At 42.3% G+C, this 12,382-nt stretch overlaps 1 protein-coding gene across 1 annotated transcript in view; it reads left to right on the top strand.

Moving 5' to 3' along the window:
* The window catches only part of TFRC (transferrin receptor), a 38,254-nt gene that overhangs the window by 11,292 nt on the left and 14,580 nt on the right, over positions 1 to 12,382 (top strand). Inside the window, exons 3-5 of the mRNA XM_088444780.1 lie at positions 2,183 to 2,390; positions 2,620 to 2,848; positions 5,707 to 5,847. Coding sequence (XP_088300906.1) covers positions 2,183 to 2,390; positions 2,620 to 2,848; positions 5,707 to 5,847 — 578 coding nt within the window. The remainder of the gene's footprint in view (positions 1 to 2,182; positions 2,391 to 2,619; positions 2,849 to 5,706; positions 5,848 to 12,382) is intronic.

Raw genomic sequence — 12,382 nt, 5'->3', positions numbered from 1 at the left:
TGCAGCACAGCCAATGCGATATGTCGGTAAATGCAGACGTTCACCGACCTATCGCAGGTACACACTGCCCAACAGGCAGCAGATACATTGGCCGATCAGTTGATCGGCCAATATATCTGTCAGTTTGTACCCAGCTTAAAGGTGGGTACACACCTGACCGATATATCTGCAGATCGAGTGATCGGCAGATGACGGTCGTTCATACACACCATCATCTTCATGCTGCAGTGGGTCCTGGGGGCCGGGTAGGGGGCGTAGCCTAATCGCCGGAGGTGTGGCCACACCCCCTTCGAGAGAAAAAAACATTTGTCGCACTGGGGAGGAGGGCGCTGTGTGCCCCTCAGCCCGGCGCACAGCCAATGGGGGACGTGATCAGAGTGATCACTCCCCCCTTTGGCATAGGAGACTGCTCGGGATGCTGTGCAGCACAGCCAATGCGATATGTCCGTGAACGACGTTGCTCAGACATATCGTCTGTACACACTGGCCGACGGAGGCACAATATATTGGCCGATCAATTGATCGGCCAGTGTGTACCCAGTGTTACTTGCTGCTATTTGTGACAACAAACTGGTTATTCCATGTCAAGTGGACCAATTTTGATAAGTTTCATGAAAGTTGGCATATATCGGACTAACTTTGGGAACATTTTGGATTGCAATATGCAGTAATAATAAAAGTATGGCCCTCATAGTGTGAATGGGTGCAACAGTCAATGCCATGTCCAGGTTATTGCTGTGGCGCATATAGAAGAGTAAAAGTGGACATGCCTGTACAACTTTTGGAACTCCTTTTAAAAATTGCTGTCCAAAGACTTGCATGATTTTACTTATGCTGGGCATACACTATACAATTATCTGTCAGAAAAAACTAGAGGAAATGTTTCAGTAATTTCACCTCCAAAGAAAAAAAACGTATTTTTAATATGTTGGGCTAGTGGTGGCGCTTCACCCTGAGGTTTAAAACTGTAATATGACATTAAAAATGTGTCTGGCTTTACATTTATTATTGTGATCTAAAATGCGTTACACAAGAGTTCCAGACTTGTGGATTGCACTGCCATATCTCCTCCTCTATTTTTTTTTTTTTATATTTTTGCCAGTGTGTCTCAAACCTGGTCCTTATGGAACCCTAACAGTGCATGTTGTCCAGAGCCAGCTAGAGCACAAGTGCATTAACTGATTAAAGGGGCTCATAAACTAGCGGTGGATTGCCGCGGTCCTGCAACCCAGCATCTCTGGATCATGTTGGATTTCAGTGATTTGCCAATCATGATCAAAATATGATTGTGATTACCAAATATGTGAAATTTTAACTTTGAAAATTTCACCGATCCTCCGACGGAACGCGGAACAGTGATGTCGGCCGGTCGACATTTCCCACCGGTGGATCTGCGTTTCTGATCCATCACAGGATCTAGTAGTCCATCGTATAGTGTGTGGGGGGCCTTATCGCAGTAGATCTACAGGTGGTACTAATTATTCCTGAGGATACCTTGAAAACTTGTACTGTTCGTTTCATGAGGGCCAACTTTTGGGACAATGGTCAGCAGGCCTACAGGTTCTTAGACGGCAGACACTTTCTTTCTGAGTGTGTAATTTTCTAGTAATTGTCATGTTGCATGCATGTGGATTCCTTCTGGTGTTTGCATTACACTACACAGTGGAGCAAAGAATATATTGTGCATCTGTGATTTAGACAAATATTGACAGGAGCAGTCATCCAATCCTGTTTGGTTGTGCTTGACTTACTGCAGTGGTTCTCAAACTTTGTCCTCAGGACCCCACACAGTTCATGTTTTGCAGGCGCACATGTGTATTCATTACTCACTAACACATTTTAAAATATCCACAGGTGAAGCTGATTATTTCACTTGTGATTCTGTGAGGAGACCTGGAAAACATGCACTGTTTGGGGTCCTGAGGACAAAGTTTGAGAACTTGTGGCTTATTGCAACGCTTCAACATGCAAATTGTTGGCATTGCCAATGGGCTAGAGTAGATTTTCAGATATTAAAGACCATCGAGATCTATGACCGGCCCTGTTAGGGGGGAGTGGGCTGATGTGTGGCTACGCCCCCCAAAAAACGAGCGCAGCACAAGGGCGATCACCCCTATCTGTAACCCTTCTCTTTGCCCATTACCGCTGATATACTGAGCTATTTTATTTTTTTTTGCTTTAGTTTGCCAGAGTCCCTTTAACGTATACACGCTTCAGTTTAACACCGCAGACCGATGGAGACGGCAGTCAAGTAGAGATGAAATTAGCAGATGACGAAGAGTGTGGTGATCAGACACTGGGAGACCATCTTGTGCAGCACAGACAAAGAAACAATGGGTGTAAAAGCTTGTGCTTTAAAATCCTGGCTGCAGTTCTTTTGTTTTTGATAGGTAAGAGTTGCATCTGTCACACTTGATTGGCATGCACATCTGCAATATTAATTTTGGACAGCCAAACGGGTGCCATCGCCAACACCAATTGTACAGTAGCAATATTGAAAAATCTGCATCCTGTTAGTAAGACCACTCATAGAATTAGAGCAACACAGCCTGTGCTTTCATCATGATACAACCAATTTTTTTTTAATTTTTTTTTTAAACCTTAACTGTTGCCTTTTAGGGTTTCTTATTGGATACTTAATTTACCGAGGGCATGATTTGTGCCTTTCTACCTCTGCTGCAAGTGGCTCTGCAGTTCAAATTGATTCTGATGGTGAAAATGAATCTGATGGTGAAACTGATTCTCAAGTGGAAAGTGAAGCAGAGCTGCCCAGTATTCTTTATTGGAGTAATCTGAAGCCTATGTTGGATAGTAAAGTAGACATCATTCCCTTTGAGGCAAACATTGAGTAAGTAAGATCTGTTTTACTAATGTTTATTTCTTTTAAACAGAGGTACGCAAGCACTGTTTAAAAACACCTTTATAAGACATAAACACTCAACCACACACCCCTTATTCGCCCATATTGCCTCTAATGCCGGGTACATACTAGATGTGCCCAATCCCGCAGATCGGCCCGACATATTGGGCACATTAAGTGTGTACCTACTATGCGCGCCCCCACTGCCCGACATTGGGGTTGTTCCATCGTCCGTGTATGTACGGACGACGGAGCGACCCATCTTCCGACGCCGGCAAGTTCAATGGTGCCAGTGAACGACTCATCGAGATGTTGATCACTAGATCGTGAAGTGTGTACTGACCGCCACATATGTAGTTCGTCGGCACCATCAGGCGTCGCATTGGGGGGTAGCCTAATGTGTACCCACCTTAATTCCCGGTGGCATCTTTTCTGCAGCTTAGCCTTACATTCCATGCATTTTATATTGGTCAAATAAAAAAATTCTGATGGTCTTGACCATCTGCTCCTTTACAGAGCCCTGTTAACCATCTGCTCCTTTACAGAGCCCTGTTGTGAATGTCTTAAGTGGAAGCCCTGTCAGAAAGCCGTCCCAATCTGGCTAGAAGTTCTTAGTGAAGTGTGTGTGAAACTCCCATACTGTACTTAGGCTACACTAGCTCACCTCTTCACTCCCTGTTCCACTGCTATGTGTAGAGGCGCTATGGATAGATACTGACTTATACCTACACTTTTATTGACTATGGGCCAGATTCATTACGGATCACGACTCCAAATTCAGTAGTGATTACGCATGCAGTCTCATTGCGGTAGTATGGTAATTCACTGCGATCACTATGCCGTCGCAGCACAACATAAGTATTGCCATAGTACCTTGCACACATCCGTAATACTTAGCAAGACTGCGAAACCATCGGTAACATAGAGTACAATCGCAGCCTCACGCACACTTGCACAAGCTCTGACCTTACTCAGGAATTGTTAACCTCATCGCACGCTGTGAGTACACCAGCTGCGTACTGCATCGCAGTGGATAATTTATGCACGCCCCTTCAATGGCGTTCAAACGCACTGGCACACTTGCGGTTCGCTGACCACCCCCGTCACCCCCAAACGGTGCTTCCTGTCCATCACTCTGCGAAGGATCTGCCTAGTCACTGCAATCGCAGTGGAGTGTTCGTGCACTGCGATGTATGTGCAGAACGCAACAATCTGCCAGTTTCGTGAATAATCGCAGTTGCCATCCTTGCTGGATCAGGCCCTATGTGCAGTAAAAGAAAAATGCGTTTTGTGCTTAGAACGTGCATCTAACTCTAAATTGGCCTTTGTGGGGTGTAAATGTATTGCGTTGAATGTGGCTTTTGCTGTTTTTTGATGTCTCTTTTAAGCCAATAGGAAGATTCAACTACCGTATTTGCCGGCGTATAAGACGACTTTTTTGCCCTGAAAAACATGCCTCCAAGTGGGGGGGTAGTCTTATACGCCGGGTGCACTTCAGTTGGGATAGACATAGCTGCCATAGTGGCCTTCCGATACTCGCCCGGTGCCCATAGTGGCCTCCCGATGCCCGCCCACCTCATTCTACATACCATCCAGTATCGCGCGGTATCCAGTGCGGCCGCGGCGGGTCATCAGTACAATACAGCATAGAAAATGTCCTGTCATACTCCTTAATAAACTTGCACTGTTTTATGTTTACTGGACATGTTTGATAACATACAGCCTTGTAACAGTTTTCCTGCATGTCATAAGCATTCGAATATAAATTAACATGTTGAAATCAAATCTGATGTTCTTTTACGTTTTATTTGGTGTGTGGAAGGTGTGCGGAAGAGGGGGTAGTCTTATACGGCGAGTATATAACAAACTCTATATTTTGAGTGGAAATGGTGGGAGTCGTCTTATATGCCGGCAAATACGGTAGATAAGATGTTTTGTAAGAGGAAGACAAATTCAGAAATGAGTCATAGGGAAAAACCATTTTAAATACCTTGAAGAATTAACCAGTGATTTCTTGGCAATAAACAATAAGCATGTCAGCTGAGATTCATCTAAACCAAAGTCGACTGTGAAGGGACTATAAAACATTATTGCAATTGCCTATATCCTTCATGGTGCGGGTTGAAATGATCACCATCTTCTGTTCACAGAAAACTAACAGAATAATGAAGGATGTAAACATCTCCGAAAAGAAATGCAAAGTTATGATTAGCTTAAAGATATAATGAACTGAAATCAAACAAGTTTTTATAATTTAATTTACCTTGAGTTAATTTATTCCATTACTTCATATTCTCTGTAATATATGAGTGATACCCAGACTGTTCTAACTGGAGCCCTGCAGTCTGACCACCGCTTGTGCCAGGCATATGGCTGTTTATATGCTGCGGGATGCAAAGGAGTCTTGCAGTATGTTAGCTGCGTTCCTAGTACCCAAAATTATACTTTTAAAAATTGGAACAAGACGGACATAGCAGCCAGTTGCATGTCCTCCATTCCCCAGCTGAATCCTGTAGATTTCCAGTATTAACCGATCAGGTTTGCTCACTGAAGATGTGCACAGTCAGAGGTTATTGGTATGTGCCAATAGATAGGAGTTTTATTCATTTTGAATTTTTAAATCCCCAGTATATGCGAATTGGCTACAATCCACATAAATTTTACAAAACTCATTATTAGTGACCAGATTGGAGTAACTTTTCCCAACATGAAACTTAATGTATGTTGGCCTAATGAAAGCAAATGTCCTTTTTCTTCGTGAACTGTACTTCAGTCTCCTATTAACATTTGACAAATGTTACCTGTATGTCCAATGTAACTTGTGTCACTGTGTTGCCTGGTTACAGAAATCTGTCTGAGACCTCTCGTGAAGCTGGCTCTGCTAATGAAGAAAGTGTGGCTAAAGTCATGCACGATGAGTTCACGAAGATGTCCCTGGATAAGGTGTGGAATGATGAGCATTACGTCACTTTACAAGACCCTGGCAGGTGTGGCTCTCTGTTCTTCTAACTGTTTAGCTAATTGTTCCGCCTACTTTCCTATTTGTGTATTAAGAAATCGAAGGTATGTCTTAAGTGGGGTTCAAATGAAAAAGCGTTAAGACAAACACAATACATGCAATTGAGAGCTTGGTATTGTAAGTACACTGCGCTGATGAAACTGAACTTCTAAAGGATCTGAGAATACTCGGCAATTATGTTTCATAACAATAGGGCCTGATGTGAAATTGTTATTTTTATAGCTGTATTGGACCTTAGAAATCCACCGGATGCACCATAATGTACCCCACCCCCTTAGTTCTTCTAGTACAACCCTACCTTATATTTACAAAACCTGACTGCAGGTAAATCTTGTGTAATTCAGCACAACAATTTGGCTCTATCTCCTGGTCAATGTCCTTTTTTTAAATGTTTACACGTGCAGCAAAAAAATACCACTGTACATTCACAGCCCTCATTACAGTTATGACTGCTTTTTAAATTAATGAGTGGTAAATGATTGATCCAAAATTAATGTATCTGTAATTGAAATTGCAAAGCTATATGAATTTTTATAGTTTTTAGAGCACTTACTGACTCAAACTTGCTGGTAAGTGATTGGTTAAGTGTGCTTTGTATCATGCTTTTCAACTACAGTCAGGTGCATAAATATTGGGACATTGACAGAATTTTCATATTTTGGCCTCTATTCACCACCACAATGGCTTTGAAATGAAACAAACAAGATGTGCTTTAACTGCAGACTTTCAGATTTAATTTGAGGGTAATTACATCCAAATCAGGTGAACGGTGTAGGAATTACAACGGTTTCTATATGTGCCTCCCACTTTTTAAGGGGCCAAAAGTAATGGGACTATCAACTCAAAAGCTATTTCATTGACAGGTGTGGGCTATTCCCTCGTTATTTCATTCTCAATTAAGCAGGTAAAAGGTCTGGAGTTGATTTTAGCTGTGACATTTGCATTTGGAATCAGTTGCTGTCGACTCTCAATATGAGATCCAAAGCTGTCACGATCAGTGAAGCAAGCCATCATAAGGCTGAAAAATCAAAACAAACCCATCAGAGAGATGGCACAAACATTAGGTGTGGCCAAATCAACTGTTTGGAACATTCTTAAAAAGAGAGAACGCACCGGAGAGCTCAGCAACACCAAAAGACCTGGAAGACCACGGAAAACAACTGTGGTGGATGACAGAAGAATTATTTCCCTGGTGATGAAAAACCCCTTCACAACAGTTTGCCAAATCAAGAACACTCTCCAGGAGGTAGGTGTATATGTGTCAAAGTCAACAATCAAGAGAAGACTTCACAAGAGTGAATATAGAGGGTTCACCACAAGATGTAAACCATTGGTGAGCCACAAAAACAGGATGACCAGATTAGAGTTTGCCAAACAACATCTAAAAAAGCCATTACAGTTCTGGAACAACATCCTATGGACAGATGAGAAAAATATCAACTTATACCAGAGTGATGGGAAGAGAAGAGTATGGAGAAGGTAAGGATTCTGCCTTTGAACCTTATAAATACCCCTGCCCATACCTTCTAATATCCTTCCTATAAACCTCTAAGGATGACGCTAATTTGCGTACGCAGTCATACAGAAAATAAAGACTCCAGACCTAGAACCTGTGGTTCCAAAGCACAAAGTATTATTCAAGTAAAAGTACAGCAGTTACACGCTATGATCCTCATATAATCTTAGCGCAAAGAGATTATACAGACCCAAGTACAATTATACATACGCAGCACTCTCTGGTCCAGATGTTAGGCATCAGCAAGAAACCCCTCGTCAATCAGCATTCAGCACGAAGACTAGGAACCCAGGGTCAGAGCACACATATTTATACCCCCCAGAAATAAACAACACAATAGAGAAGTTTGTTGCTAATACCATTGATCCTAAAGGAGAGGGCATATGTTACAAAACATTTAACAGATTGGTTCAAATAGACACGATCCAGCCTCTAACAACTGGTGGTCTCTGGTTTCCCGCCCCATGCAAATCCTAACAGTTGTTCATATAATGTACATTTTGTTGCTTGAAGTCTCTGCGGCCCATAAGTTGAGAAAGCATGTTGCGATCTCTCCATCGATATTACCAGAATACTGTAAAATGAGTCCGCATCAGTACAATACCAAACATGGCTTACTTATCACGTATAAAACCTTAGTCACGAAATAATCTTTATTTCATAGCAATTATAGTAAATGTGCATACTTGAATCTTATACCTTTAAAGCTTATGGAACCTTGTATGTGAATATGTAATATATAAGTATGTGGGGTTTGATGTAAAGACGCTAGTTAACTTGGGGCAGATGCGTGTGCGTGAAGCGAATATTCAGCGTTTTCATACAGGGTCTTATGCATTCGCTAATATGCGACTAGTTAACAGCGCAATTGTGCGTATTAATGTGTGTATGAGAACACCTAGCAGTGTGGAATGCTGAGCATTATAGTTCCATGACTTGCTCATGCCCCAGCAGCCCCCACCCTTTTCAGGCTCCAAAATGCTGGTCTTTGTTCTCCCAGGGCCTGTGTGGATGCAAATTAGCACAGCTACAAGACCCAAATCTCAGATAACACTCTTGGCTTTGAAGGTATTTTTTTGTAGGAAGCCTGCTAATGTAAGGTGCTACAAACGACCCTCTTGCTGTATTCGAGCAGGGCCACCTGGAGTGAGAGCAGACGTTATGTCCATGAAGCTAATTTGTCACGTGGCCATTTGGTCTGTTTAGCTAATGCAATCCAATTTTGACATACTGTACAGCCATTTCTGAAATATATCCTTTAGGGGAATTATAATACACACACTTTATCCAGAGCACCCAAACTACGTAAAGTCATGAAATGGGCTTTTGATGAATCGCTGTAACTTATGGCGATGGTCACAGATGCAATCGCATTATGCTAATAGTAATATCGCCACATGTACTAAAGTGTGAGTTTAGCTAAAATGGCGCGTTAGGCGGCCATTCGCAGAATGGCGTCTTGCGATCTCATTTCCAAGATGGCGTCTTGCGGCCAGACGCAAGATGGCGTCGCTGCGATCCAATTTTAAACTGATCTTCTCTCAGTCAATAATCCAGCTTCAACAAAGGAAAGGAACTGCTCATGATCCAAAACATACCACCTAATCAGTGAATCATGGTGGTGGTAGTGTCATGGCGTGGGCATGTATGGCTGCCATTGGAACTGGTTCCCTTGTATTTATTGATGATGTGACTGCTGACAAAAGCAGCAGAATGAATTCTGAAGTGTTTCGGGCAATATTATATGCTCATATTCAGTGAAATGCTTCAGAACTCATTGGACGGCGCTTCACAGTGCAGATGGACAATGACCCGAAGCATACTGCAAAAGCAACCAAAGAGTTTTTTAAGGCTAAAAAGTGGAATGTTATGCAATGGCCAAGTCAATCCCCTGACCTGAATCCGATTGAGCATGCATTTCACTTGATGAAGATAAAACTGAAGGGAAAATGCCCCAAGAACAAGCAGGAACTGAAGACATTTGCAGTAGAGGCCTGGCAGAGCATCACCAGGGATGAAACCCAGCGTCTGGTGATGTCTATGTGTTCCAGACTTCAGGCTGTAATTGCCTGCAAAGGATTTGCAACAAAGTATTAAAAAGTGAAAGTTAGATTTAGGATTGTTTAGTTTGTCCCATTACTTTTGGCCCCTTAAAAAGTAGGAGGCACATATAGAAACCGTTGTAATTCCTACACCGTTCACCTGATTTGGATGTAATTACCCTCAAATTAAATCTGAAAGTCTGCAGTTAAAGCACATCTTGTTTGTTTCATTTCAGAGCCATTGTGGTGGTGAATGGAGGCCAAAATATGAAAATTCTGTCAATGTCCCAATATTTATGCACCTGACTGTATATAGAATGGTTGCCTAACTCACTGCTGTGACATAATTCTGACACAACTTGTGTAAATACCCAGCACAAGTAATAAGGAAATAATTACCCAGTAAGACTTGAACAACTGACTGTTTACACTTTCCCTTCCCCTCCATTTTATTAGCAGGATCTTGCGTTCGTTTTTTCTTTTCTGCATAGTTCCTGCCTGTGTGTGTTGTGCCTTTTGTAAGGACTATATGTTCTGGAAAGCCACAATATGAAATAACAATGACACCATGTCCTAAAGACTTTATTTCATTGTTTATAAAGCACAGTAACTGCAGCAATCTTGCAGAAATTGCTGTTTCTATTTTTCCCCAGTAGAACTATATAGCGGGTTAGAATCCACAGCAAGCCCGCCTGGAAAAGTGACCTGTTCGTCACAAGCAATTTTGAACTTATGGATCTGTGCAGGCTTCTGTACACACGAACCAACGCACTTGACGATATATTCTTCGTTTACTGTACAAGCAATATATCGCGTAGTGTGTTCTTTGCATTGCTGGAGTTAATTATCATAATAGACACCAGTCTTCAGCATTTCTATAAAGCCATTGAAGTGGTCTGATGCATTCACTACTCTGATTTAAAATCTAATTTAACACTTGCTGTCAACCTTTGCTAAAAATATACAATCAATTGTATACACCTTTTGCCATGAGTAAGTTTTTTTTTTTTTTTTTTTTTTTTTAAATTTAAAATTGTACTTTCTCTTTCATCCGATCTGGGGGACACTGGACCATGGGGTTGCTTGTGGGGACCGAAGGAGCTGGTACTTAATTTAGACTAATATGACTTTAAGAGAGTAGCCCCTCCCCTCTGAGCTCCTCCCCACTGCAACCCATGGTCTTCAGTTTGTTATAAGTGCCTGGGGAAGCTGGGCAGTTTTTCTTAGGGCTGCTCTGCAGCCCTGTACTTTTTTAGATTCCTTTTTATTTTATTTACTAACTTTATTTTTACTTAGTCAGCACACATCGAGAGGTCCGGTAGCTGTGTTAATCAGCACTGCCGTCGGACTAGTGGTGATGTGAACTGCATTCACTCCCGGCCTGCTATTGATCTGGCCTCTGTCCCGAAGGCCGGAGGTCCGGCAGCTTTGAGGACAGGTCTAGGTCACCAATGGCTCATATGTGGGTTTATGTCTAGGCAGGGCAGTTATACTGTAGCCTTGACAAAAAATCAGGACGCTGTCTTTTATATTTTGATGTGAATGCGATTTATGCTGCTTTCTTTCCTCTGGGGGGGGGAGTCTTTCGGGGTCTGGTATCCACGCATTTCTGGAGGGACGGCTCCCTGCTAAACTCGGGCTGTTTTCCTATTCTGTAAGGCTCCCTCTATGCGTGCTGTGGCTTTCTATAGAAGCCACTCTGCCAGAAGACTGTAAGGTCAAAAGTTCACCATGGTTTTTCTTGCTTTCCGGAGTTTGCATCTAAAGGTGCCTAGACTATTAAATTGAGTGAACAATATCGTTTGAACATTTTGGTCTTTTAGACATCTATCATCGTGCAAACATGCTGATCAACCTGACGATATCGTCAGGTTCAGCATGTTTGCAGATGATTGATTGTGCCTGCACTGAATGACATATCGTTCAGTGTGGGCACCCTGCAGTGTAGTGAACGATATCGTTATCGTTCAGTCTTTTCACTGTCTGGTAGTGGATACACACCTTAAGAATGCTAGTTTCGGTCAGAAAGTCGTTCAGGTTTTCTGAGCGTACCCTCCCCTAGGGGCGGCTTTTGAGCGTCCCCATGGTCCAGTGTCCCCCAGATCGAATGAAAGAGAAAATCGGATTTTTGTACTTACCGTTAATTCCTTTTCTCTGAATCCATCTGGGGAACATTGCGCTCCAACCCTTACTTTCAGTTCTTTGTTCGTGAGTGGGTTGTGGTTGATCTGTCGGGTACGCTAGGGCCGTATTCAATTAGCAGCAAAAAGTTAGAGGTCGGACTTTTCGCCATCTTTTATTTCCTGGGGATAAAGTATTGGGTGCGTGCCCGCGTATCCCCGTGATCAGTTAGGAATCGTCGAAAACAGGACCCGGCGAAAAGGTAAGTATCAAAGTCCTGTCACTTTTGGGGAAATCAGCCTGTCACCCCTCCAAAAAGATGGTCTGACATGGGGGATCACTATGGGTACCCTCGAATCGGCCTGCTAAAGGTATTTGGGGTTTTTAAACTGTGTTGGCAGGTGCTTTCATGCTTCTTTGTAAATGTGGTGAATAGTATTTAGCAACATTTTTTTTATGGAAAACAACTAGTCCCATCAAATTTTGGGTACATGAAAATGGGTGCAAGCATATTTTGAAGTCCCTAAAGTGAACTTTTAAAATTCTTCAAAAATCCACCTACTGCAACAAACCGCATTCTAAAAAACACCTGCCGCATACTTGGGGACCCCCTCTTCCTGAGTCTCTTTAGCTAGTTTTTTAAGTTTGTCCCCCCAATTTTTTTTTTTTTTTTTTGAGGGGTGCCCTATGTTACTTTCATTTAATTTTTTATTTTTTTTTTTAACACAGAACTTTTAGGGGACATTCTAAGAGCTGCAGGGTACTTTTTTAAAGTCTGCACCCCAAAACCCCAAATCTGCACTTATTTTCACCACCTATTCTAT

This window comes from Taudactylus pleione, unplaced genomic scaffold (assembly GCF_031769625.1).
Source record: "Taudactylus pleione unplaced genomic scaffold, aTauple2 ptg000372l, whole genome shotgun sequence".
NCBI classification, from domain to species: Eukaryota; Metazoa; Chordata; class Amphibia; order Anura; family Myobatrachidae; genus Taudactylus; species Taudactylus pleione.
Note: the sequence above shows the minus strand (reverse complement) of the source record. Positions and strands in the feature narration are given on the sequence as shown.